Below are 11,988 nucleotides of genomic sequence, written 5' to 3' on the forward strand. Positions count from 1 at the left end.
CATGGCATTTTGCAGCTTCCAGAAAATTGCCTATATTCTCTCATTTGACCTTCAAAGCAACTCTGTGTAGTAGATAGGAATCATCGGCCCCCATTTTGCACATAAGACAAAAGTCATAGAGAAGCTAATTGACTGTTTATTGAAGTGGAAGAATGTAGATTTGAAGTGAGGTGTCCTAATTCCAAATTTAGTGCTCTTTTCACTAATTTGAACCATGAATATCCTCCTTTGCCCATTTTTTAACTCCTCACCTCTACATCTCACTATGCCCTTACATTCATTCCTCCTCTCCATTTGTCAACTATAAACTTCCAAAAATAGTCACACCTTGTACTTTGTTTACAAGTGACTCAAACTCAGAAATCTTTTTAATATCATGATGACTAAGACCTAAGCTTTAATGCTTTTATCTTACAGGTTGAGAAAGTGACAAAGAAAAACAGGTTCAACACAAATAACTTGAACCAGCAGCAGAATGAGGAACAGGAAGCATATTACATTTGCTCCTGGGCTACGTTGCTTTTAATACCTATCCTGGAACCATCTGTGGGTATTTCAAGAGATACAGAAGCTCTTCCTCAGCCAGAGGAATTTAAATCCGCAGAGGGGCACAGATCACACGGGCCAATCCAAGAGACAGCAGAGCAGAGCAAAGTGTGCTGACTAATGTTTAGCAACTGTTCTCTGAAGGAAAAAAAATAAGAAGCACAAGACAGTTTTAGGTATAATCTGAATTGTTGGCATTTTTTCCAACACAGTCTTAAGTCCAGACAGTCAAGAAAACAAGAAATGAAGCCCTGGTTTGTAGCTTTTGCCAATTACTGAGGTGTAAATGCTCCCACTGAAATTTTAACAATTGGCTCTGCAATCCTGTTTGAAGTGGCTCCAAGACACCCCTGAATTGGAAAGACAAAATAGCACTCGCAATCTTAATAACACAATTTGTCACTGTGATAGAGGTTATCAGGAGGCTCCATTTACCTCAACATCTAGGGAATGTAGATGATTTTAGTCCTCAGACCAAAAGAAAATGATTTTTTCTGCCTATTCCTTATGTATCTATCTTGTTTAAGCTATCTACATGTCTACACTCCACTGACATAGGTCTCCTACCTGATCCTCAAATAAGATACTCCATCTGGGAGTAGAAACACAGAAGAAAAACAACTGTTTGAACACATGGGTTGATGTAGATATTATTGGGGATGTAGATGCATCCTAGTGCAACTATCAATAATATGGAAATGGGTCTTGATCAATGATACAGGTAAACCCAGTGGAACTGCACGTTGGCTATGGGGAGGGGAGAGGCGAGGGGGAGAGGGAAAGAACATGAATCATGTAATCATGGGAAAATATTCTAAATTTAAAAAAAATTTTAGACCACATAAACCCTGAATGTTCTACACAACTTTTTAAAAAAGATATTTATTTTATTTATTATATTTTAAAGAGATTTTAAATAATGAATTAATAAATTTTAATAATAAAATAAAATTTTTTAAAAAGACACTCCATCTCCTGTCACTGGACATTTTCACTGGCCATCTCTCCTGCCAAGAATGTTCTCTTCCTCCTCATCTCTGCTTCATGGGTTCCTTCCTTCGAATGGCAGTTTAAAAATCCCACTTTCTACAGGAAGCTTTTTCTATTCCCCCTTAATTCTATTACCTTTTCTCTATGATTATTTCCAATTTAGACTGTATAAATCTTGTTTGTGTATTATTATCTGAATGTTATCTCCTCCATTAGACTACAAACTACTCAAGAGAAGGGACTGCCTACTGTCTTCCTTTGTATCCCCAGTCCAGTGCCTGGTAAATAATACTCACTTAACAACTGCTTTATTGACTCTACCCAACCTAACAGAATACAGAAGTATGGGCTAACATGTCTATGTCAGGTCCTTGCCAAGGAAGTTTCATGACTGAAAGTACCCAGAGGACCTCATTTATTAATTGCTATACCACATGAAACATGGTACTGTGGCATGAACTCTAAACAGAGTCAGTTCTGGCACCTACAGCTGGCAATAAAACACAAGCTGGAATTAACTTTTTAAGGCAAATTCAGTTGGGAGGAGGGAAAATCCTGAGACATCAGCCTAAAGGAGAGTCTGAATAGGGGAGGAATCATTCTAGGGACGCAAAGCACCATTTTGTAGCTTTCTGTCCAATTATTCTGCTCTTTCTAACTAATTCCTAATTAAAGCTAATTTAAAATAATTAACTAATTATTATTGCTAATCAAATGCTAAGCTCAGTTTCCAAGCTACTGAAAGAGTACAAATGTGTCAATGAACTCACTATTTCAACAAGACCCTTTTTACCCCTAATTATGCCTCTGGCTTTGGGTATTTCACCAAAATTCCAATATAGTTTTTATTAAGTCAGATTGGATATTTGCTGATTTTTTTTTATTAAACCCTTACCTTCTGTCTTGAAGTCAATACTATGTATTGGCTCCAAGGCAGAAGAGTGGTAAGGGTAGGCAATGGGGGGTCAAGTGACTTGCCCAGGGTCACACAGCTGGGAAGTGTCTGAGGCCAGATTTGAACCTAGGACCTCCCATCTCTGGGCCTGACTCTCAATCCACTGAGCTACCCAGCTGCCCCTTTGCTGATTTTTTTTAAATCCTTACCTTCCATCTTGGAGTCAATACTGTCTATTGGCTCCAAGGCAGAAGAGTGGTAAGGGCTAGGCAATGGGGGTTAGGTGACTTACCCAGGGTCACACAGCAAGGAAGTGTCTGAGGTCAAATTTGAACCTAGGACCTCCCATCTCTGGGTCTGACTCTCAATCCACTGATCCACCCAGCTGGGCCCTATTTGCTGATATTTTGACTCAGAGTTCAGACATCAAAGATGTTCTTGTGATATGGGGAAAACACATCCGAGTTTGTAGCAGGGTCTAGCCCCAAGAATGAGAGACTCAAACTCCATTCAATGCAGAAGAAAAGAATTTTATTTGAAGAAGAAGTGGTTTATGGTGGTATAATATCCTAATCCTCAGTGAAATAGTCTGGAGGATAATCAGGTAGCCTTAGGGCTGATGGACAAGCCCAGGGGCTAGTAGAGTAGCCTCTTTGGAGCTGATAGTATGGAATAGCCGCTCTGCTGTCGAGTGGCAGCTTCAATTGAGGCGTGGAAGCTTTCACAGTAGAGTGGCAGCTTCCACACACTGTGAATCAGGGTTGGCATATTTATTGGAGTCTGGGAGCTTGTTATCTCTCATTCCAAATTCAGCTGGAGGTATGTTTTGGATTCTGTTGCCACAGGAAATAAGGAGCATGCACAAGTTTGGGGGCTCTTCTGGAATGCCAGAGTCCCCAGAGCTCAGGTGCCATGTTCCCCCATTGTCCACCTTGTCATCGTTTGTCAAAGCAAGGGAGATCTCCCTGCCTTTCTAGAGTGAGAACCTGGGGGGTTGGGGATGCAATACATTGGAAGTAATTCATTATGTCTTTTAGTTCTGAGTAATTAATAAAACAGAGTAAGCACAAAACTGATGCTCAGTATAGGATTTTATAGATCCTGTACACAGAGTGGGTAACTGGACAATCTACAATTCATGCTTGACTAATGCTGGAACTATGGGTTTTGCAGTTGTTGTTTAACCAGTGCTGGCTAGTAAGAAATAGAAGATTTCAGAGTATGAGTCCCGTTCCTGTTAATGCCCCTTACTGCCCACTGCCAGCCCACATCGCTTCTACTCCCAAAGGATACTGCTTAGGAGAAATACCCACAAGTTTGATATTGTCTTGTTGTCATCACCCTCTAAAGATCCAACAAACCTGAAGTCATGAGTGCAAACTGGAGGAGTGAGTGAGTCCAAACTGGGTGTTATATATAAATGGGGAACACCAAAGAAATGGTCCAATTCCTACCTTCTGTGAATATCTTGCCTTTTCCCACACATACAGCTAAAGTTTAGTGGCAATATAACAGTTATATTCAGACAAACAGAAATACCAACTATTTCCTCATGGTATTCATTTTCATTCCAAACAAGCCTTCCCGGCAGGTTTCTGGTCATTTTCTAAGTAGTGTTTGGGGTTGATCTTCTTCTTTTAATTTGAGAAGCCAGGGGATCAGAATAATGGAAGGAATGGTTCTCACTCGGGATTCATATACGTTTCTCCAGCAAAGGAGCCTTTAACTTGAGCAGTGTTTCCTGTGGAGACAGGAAAGGGCATCTCAAGATAAACAATCTCAACTGTTTCAACATTACATTTCAAAATTATGGTTTCAACATAGAGGTAAACCTTCTTCTAGACCTAAAAGCACTCATTGTCCTTGCTATATTTTGGAGTATTCCTTACATTATATAGATGGAATGTGGAGTGAGTAGTTTACTCCAGTTAAGGTAAATACTGGCCCATAAAATTGCTTAATTACGCTCCCCAAAGACTTCTTATGAAACCTAAAGAATTTTCAAGCCCTGTATTTTGCATTTCAACTAAGGTGAGGCTTTTATGGTACCAAATCAAAGATAATTGGAATCCTCCTACCCATGCAAACATGGAGTGCATGTGCCAGTTCTTTCTTCCCAGATCCAATTTTGACAGGAAAAAAAAAAAGTTCTGGACACACTGGATCTGAAAGCCTGTGTGATTCCATATGACAAAGTCAAGCCAAAACACTGTTTGTTTAACCTGAGAACAAATGCCTTCATTGTAGAGAATGTTGCTAATTGGAAAAATGGAAATTACCCAGGGAAAACAAGAGAAGATTTAGAAAGGGCATCTCCTAACAAAAGGTTGCCTTCTTTTTCAATTTCCACATGCCTTTCAGATTACTCCCAGCCTACAGAGAAATGTGTTCTCTGTCTCTGTCTCTCACTCCCTTCCTTCCTCCCTCTCTCCTTTTCTCCTTTCCTCCCTCCCCATGTTCTCTGTCATTTTTTTCCGTGTCTTTCTGTCTCTGTGGTTTTCTGTCTCTCTGTCTCTACCTTTCTGTCTGCTTTTTATCTCTGTCTTTGTGGTTCTCTGTTTCTGTATGATCTCCTCTCTCTTTTTTTTCTTTCTCTTTCATTCTCTTTCTCTCTTCTGAGAGTTCATTCATTGCTGAGTGTATTTATTTTTTTTTTAATTTTCTATTTTAAACCCTTAACTTCTGTGTATTGGCTCCTTGATGGAAGAGTGGTAAGGGTGGGCAATGGGGGTAAAGTGACTTGCCCAGGGTCACACAGCTGGGAAGTGTCTGAGGCTGGATTTGAACCTAGGACCTCCCATCTCTAGGCCTGACTCTCAATCCACTGAGCTACCCAGCTGCCCCCTGTTGCTGAGTGTATTTAATTGGAATATGAAGCCAGGGATTTTTGCAAATAAGTTCATCATACATAATCAAACACAAGGAAAACCAAGAGAGACTTGCCCTATATTGTAAAGGTCAACAAACCAGGATTATATATGATTCTAGTAAATAAAATGGAAACTTTGAGGAGGGAAAGGAAATCTAGATTTTTTTAAAAAGGAAGCAAAAACCACTCATATTGGAGAATTAGGGGAGGTGGGTGGAGAAAAGAGGAAGAAAGAGTTTAGGAAAAAAGAAAAGATGGGGGTTGTAAAAACCTTAATGTATGATAAACCAGAAAACAAGTAACTCCAGAAAAGAATCTGAATCTCTTCTTATGGATTCATTGGAAGAAATAATAATCACTCGTAAAGAAATACAGTCCTCCTGGACTACTGGGTGTTATCTACCTCAAACAATTGTGGGACAAAACTATTTACAACCCACAAAGGCTATGATGACAGAGCTGTGGTACTAATCCATCTTGTCCTGGAAAGTCCTTCTGTGGTCACAGATGAAATAACCTTTGAGGAACAATAGCAAAGCAAAGATTTATTTTAGTTCCTAGGAATCCTTGCTGCCTTCCTGGGGAGGGGGTGGGGGTGGAGGTGGGAATGAGAATAGACATCTCTGTGCTCATGTCAGCCTAATGATGAGAACTCAAGAATTGAGAGATTCTCAAGGAAAGGAGTGAGTGGACATGGTGCCCGTGAAGAAGGTAATATCTTGCTGCTGTACTCTCTCCTCAGGAAATGCTGCTATTCAGACATAGCCAAGATGGCAGAAAAGAATAAACTGGTACTGTCCAAATCCCCTCACAACTTCTCTATCGATGATCTAAGAAGAATGCTGGATGAAGTAGTGAATGAATAAAGGAAGAAACTACTCCAGCCCAAACTTTCCAGGGCAAAATCAAAATTTGATCTATAAATAAATGGCCAAGGTGGAACTATGTAATAAGGAAATGCCAAGATCACAGACCCAACATTGATACAAAGCAGTGAGCTAGGGCATTAGCAGAGGGATACAAAGATCTAATCAAGAGATTCAGCCCCAGGCCCAAGTCAAACATGGAAGTACCCACATTTTTCATTTCACATTTTAGTCATTTTAAGTCTCATCCAATTCTTCATGACCCCGTTTGGGGTTTTCTTGACAAAAATATTAGAACAGGTTATCATTTTCTTCTTTAGCTCATTTTACAGATGAGAAAACTAAGGCAAACAGAGTTAAATGATTTGCCCATAAAGTGTCTGGAGATCAGATTTGAACTCAGGAAAATGAGTCTTCCTGATTATAAGCCCAGCACTCTATCCACTATGCTTCCTAGCTGCCCCTTGGTATTACTCACAGTGGTGCTCAGAGCTCGAAGCTAAGACAATCCAGAGGATATTAGATTTCTGACTCTGTCCCTGGGTAGGTCAGCATCTCTGACTTGGAGTGTATACTCAATGCCCAGAACTTCAAGCTACAACAGCAGGGCAAGAATTTCTAGAGTTTATCACAGATTTAGGCCCAGGGCCCTAATCAACAGGCAGGGGTCTCCTAACGGATCTAGGAGTCTGAGCTCAGCACCCAGAAGTCTGCAGTACAGAGATGCCCAGAGAAGATCTTACATTCAACTCTATCCCAAGCCAGCAGTTTAGGACCTAGAACACAGAACTGGAGTCAGAACTCCTAATGTAAGGTTTCCCAAAGTAAAAAGTGAATGGAGTCCCCACTTAGAAAAGCTGGGGGTGGGGCAGGTAGGGGTATTGGAAGAAGTTTTTCAGTGGGGCTGGGATCATAGACTCAAAAACTGAGTTGTCATCTAAACTATCAATGTCAGACTGCCCAAAGTAGATCACTGGAAGCATGACTAAACAATAAAAAAGATCAAGAGATTTTAGGAAACTAGGAATGCCCAGGACAAACCCAGAAGAAGAGAACAATTTCAAAATATCTAAAAAGACTAGAAGAAAAACACAATTTGCCTATATACCAATTAGAATTCCTAGAAGAAGTGATGAAAGAGGTTTTTCATAAGTTAAAATAATATTATAAATGAAATAAGTGATAGAGTTAAAAATTAGAAAAGAAACAAGTGTTATTTGCCCCTGGATTGGCTCCCTGAAAATTAGAATAGGCCAAATAGAAGTTAAGGATTCCATAAGACAACAAATATCAAAAGTCAAGAGTTTTTAAAAAATAGAAGAAATTTAAAGTACCTCATATAAAAAACTGACTTAGAAAACAGATAAAGGAGAAATAAGTTAAGAGTAATTGAGCTATCTGAGAGTCCTACTAAAAGAAAAATCATGGAAGAAAAATGTCCAGATCTTTCAAAATTTGAAGGCAAAATGAACATAGAATCCAGCAATTATCTCCTAAAATAATTCCAAGAAGAAAACTTCTAGGAAAGTCTTACCCAAAATCCATAGCTTTCAGGTCAAAAACAAATAAACAAAAAAATACTGCAAACTGCCAGATAGAAAAAGCTTAAGTATCAAGGAGCCATTGTCAAGATCAACCAAGATTTGGCACCTACCACTATAAAGGAAGAGAGAATTTAACAAAGGTAAGCAAAAGATATAGGAATATGATGAAGAATAATTTACTTAGCAAAACCAAGTGTAATCCTACAGATTAAAAATGAATATTTAACAAAATAAAGCACTTCTAAACATTCCTGATTAAAAAAAGAAAAAAGATAGAAACTTAGGTAAATACAATCAAGCAACCAAAAAAGACTTTATAAGGATGAAGTGTTTGCATTCTAATGGAGAGAGGGGAATGTTATAAGTGTCCCCTAAAAGCCATGATGTCAACAAGAATCAATTGAGGTAGATATACAAGTTAGAACACATAGGGATGTTTTATTTTAATATTTTGATGTCAAATATACAGAAAGTAAAAGAGAGGAAAAGGATATACTTAGAAAGAAAAGGAAAAGATAGAGGAATTTTTTTTACATAATCAGTGAAGAGGGTTTGCAAATAGAAATATATACAAATGAAGAAGGTATAGAGGAACAGACACTTGAACTGATATCACTCTGAACTAAGGTAGAGTGCAATGAGCAGAACCAAGAGAATAATTGTAAAAATGAACAATTTTGAAAGGATTAAGATTGTTGATCACTGCAATAATCATCCATGATTCCAGGAGTCCAGTGGTTTAGAATACTGACCACATCTTCACATAGAAGTGATACATATTAGAAATGGAGAACGAGAAATACATTTTTGCACATGTTCTATAAGGGAATGTTTTGCTTGACTTTGCATATTTGTTACAGGAGTTGTTGGGTTTTTTTTTCCTTTCCAGAAATAGGGAGAGAGATGGCAGGTTCTAATTAATTTTTTTAATCAATTTAATTTTTTTAAAGAAAAATTACCACATCTCCACATCTTTGTCAAGACCAGACCAGATAAAAGATTCTGAAGGATCACATGCTGCAAATAGCAATAAAAAATCAGAGGAGTGGGTCTGAGGGTTGAAGTAATAAGAAAGAAAACCTGAGAAAGACAGGGTACTCCACAGAAGGGACAATATTTAGAAAACAGAAAAGCTAAACTCAACCACAACAAAAAAAGAGGAGTGGTCTATATGATAAATTAATCCTATTAAACCTCCAACATCCATGAAGAGGTCAGAAGAAACTAGGATTTGTCTGTACTTACTAGTGTATAAAAACTGTGCATTTTGGCTGTGGTAACCAGCATGAGGGCTTTGTTGGCTGGGAAATCATTGGAATTTTTAAAATCAGAACAAAATCTTCAGATTTAAATGTGTTACTTTTTTTAAATAAACTCCTGCCGATTATCTATCATCTCAATAATGAAACTAATATACGCTACCCAAATGAATTTCATCATCTTTTCCTCTTTGGCTCACACAGAATCTAGATATCTGTTTATTTGGAGGGGGGAGAAAGTTGTCCCATGTGAAATAAATGCTTTCATTATAATCTAGTAGGAAAAGCTTTGGTCTCTGTCCTGTGTCTTCTGACAAATCACCTTGTCTTTTCTGAGAGACTGTCTCAGTTTTCCCTATCTTTAGAATGAGGAAAGATTGGACTAAATGATTTCCAAGCTCTCCTGAAGCTCCAAGATTTTGTGATACTAAAATGTTATCACGATTCTAGGATAGGAGAGGGCAGATATCACATGAGGACTGGTCAGGAGAAAATTGAATTTGGCAACTTACAAGATAAAAAGTCAGTCGAAAAACAAGACAGTTCCTAATCAGCGGCTCACATCCCATCTCTCAAGGCTTTTAAGACAGGAAAGGAGTTGTGAAACAAACATCTGGCTGGTTGAGAGAGCCCCCCCTTCCAAGAAAGCGAAAAACCTATTTCAAGCTTCCCTGCCGCGTTCCAGTTGTTGTATTTTTCTGTGGCAGGAAGCTTAGAATTTTGATTCGCTGGTTTCCAGGGACCAAGTGAATGTTGACCGTGGAGATGTCCGCTGTTGCTAAGTGCTATCCAATCAGCGCGAAGCTCGCTTAGCAGCCTGTACTGCATCAAAAGATTGGGATGAGGAAGAATTTCCCGTTTTGGGTCCTCCTGAGAACGTGGACTTGGAAATTGTTGAAGCGTAATGGCATTAGGGAGACTCGAGAGATATGTAAGATTTGGGTGAGGCTGCCAGGGAAGGAAATACGCATTCTGGAGAAGGAAAGAAGGCAGGAAAGCAGAAGAAATAGAAGGAAGAAGGAAAGAACATTCCCCCAAGCTTGGAAGTCAGTCAACCAGTAAATTTGTCTTAAAAGCTATGTGACAGGCACTATACAAAACGAGGGAAATACCGAGAAAAGGGAGGAAGGAAGAGCCCTTGTTTTCAAGGCTCTCACATAAAGTAATAGATCCATTGCCTAGGATGTCCGTGCCCAAACGCAGATTGCATACATTTTACAGCTTAGTAGACAGGTTTTTGAGAGTTAATTGAGGTCCAGACAGGTTAGGAGGCTGTGCCCATCTTTACACAGCTAATAATCTGCAGAGACTTTGGCTCCAGAACACCATGCTTTTTTAGTTCACAGGTACTGGGGAAGGGCATTATTTGCAAAACGGGAATATCTGTGGATAGGGCTGTCAAGAATGACAATTACCATAACATGTGTGTATTGTGTACAGGCATGGCATACATACATATATGTATTTTTCACATAGGAGCCCCTTCATCAGTCACTTACCTTCTATTGGCTTCAGTTTCATTATCTGTAAAATGGGGATAATAACATCCCCTAACTCCCAGGGTTTTTGTGAGGATCAAATATAAATATATAGCTTTTGCAAACTTCAAAGCTCTATAAAAATGGCAACTATCATCACAGGGTTTAGAATTGATTTTCAAGAATTAGCAACCTTAGAAATCTGATAAAATATATGTACATATTATCTGTATCTATATCTTTATGAATATCTATAAATAAACACACACAGATTTACCTAGGTGTGTGCATACATGTTTATGTGTGTGCACACATGTCTATGTGTGTACGTGTTCATGCATGCAAATGTATACACAATGTATATTGTGTGCACACATATAATATGCGTGTCAGGGTGTAGAGGGTAGGGGAATGTAAAATAAGAAATGTAGTTAGGTCCCAATTAGAAGTGGAAATTGTCTCTCCAAATCCTTTAATTCCTGAAGATTCCATGTCATTGCTTCTTCATTTTAAAAAAGTCATTTTGTTTTACTCTCCCACTTTGAGTTTTTTCCCTCCTGAATTGAATTGGTCAAGTAGCTATAGTATTAGTTAACTGATTCCTACCACCATAGAATTAATTGGCATTCACACACACACAAAAAAAAGTATCTTTATGTCCTTGAATAAAAAACACTGCAGATGATTATGCTTTTCATTCAACAAGAGAATAGAATTCTTTTTTTTTAAACCCTTACCTTCATCTTAGAATCAATGCTGTGTATTGGTTCTAAGGCAGAAGAGTGGTAAGGGCTAGGCAATGGGGGTCAAGTGACTTGCCCAGGGTCACACAGCTGGGAAGTGTCTGAGGCCAGATTTGAACGTAGGACCTCCCATCTCTAGGTCTGGCTCTCAATCCACTGAGCCACCCAGCTGCCCTCCCCTCCCCCCAGAATAAAATTCTCATTACAAAGAGCAAAACAAAATGGCCAGATGGACTTGATGGTTTAGTGGGTAGAGTGCCAAGTCTGGTGTTAGAAGGACCTGAGTTCAATTCAGAGCCCTCTGCCGGTCAATTACCTTCTGTTGGCTTCAGTTTCATCATCTGTAAAATGAGGATAATAAAAGCACCTAACTCCTAAGGTTGTTGTGAAGATGAAAAAAGATAATAATTATAAAGTACTTTAAACACAAATGCCTGGCCATGGTAGGTGCAATAGAGATGTTAGTGATTATTAGATTTATTGTGGTTTCATGAGTTGAATTTCTGAAATGATTAATAAAATACAACTTGTAAATCAAGCTTCCCTTGAAACACTATTTTACTTTATCCACAAGGATTTATTTTTCTACACATACTGTTTATGTGCTTAAGATCTGAATCTAGAAATTTGAAAGCTATGACTCTGGTTATATATTCCATTCTGACAAAAGCCTCATGAACATTTCGAAGAGATGATCCCCAAAATGCAAAAATTAGAGTTAACTAAAAATGATATTTCACAGATACAGAGAGAGAGAGAGAGAGAGAGAGAGAGAGAGAGAGAGAGAGAGAGAGAGAG

General features: G+C 38.7%; 1 protein-coding gene across 1 annotated transcript in view; it reads right to left on the reverse strand.

Annotated features, from left to right (window-relative positions):
• VWA3B (von Willebrand factor A domain containing 3B) overlaps positions 1-4,034 on the reverse strand; it is a 253,855-nt gene extending 249,821 nt beyond the window's left edge. The window contains exon 1 of the mRNA XM_044669294.1: positions 3,971-4,034. Coding sequence (XP_044525229.1) covers positions 3,971-4,034 — 64 coding nt within the window. The remainder of the gene's footprint in view (positions 1-3,970) is intronic.
• Between the last annotated feature and the right edge of the window lie 7,954 nt (positions 4,035-11,988).

Source organism: Gracilinanus agilis, chromosome 3 (genome assembly GCF_016433145.1).
Source record: "Gracilinanus agilis isolate LMUSP501 chromosome 3, AgileGrace, whole genome shotgun sequence".
Taxonomy (NCBI): Eukaryota; Metazoa; Chordata; class Mammalia; order Didelphimorphia; family Didelphidae; genus Gracilinanus; species Gracilinanus agilis.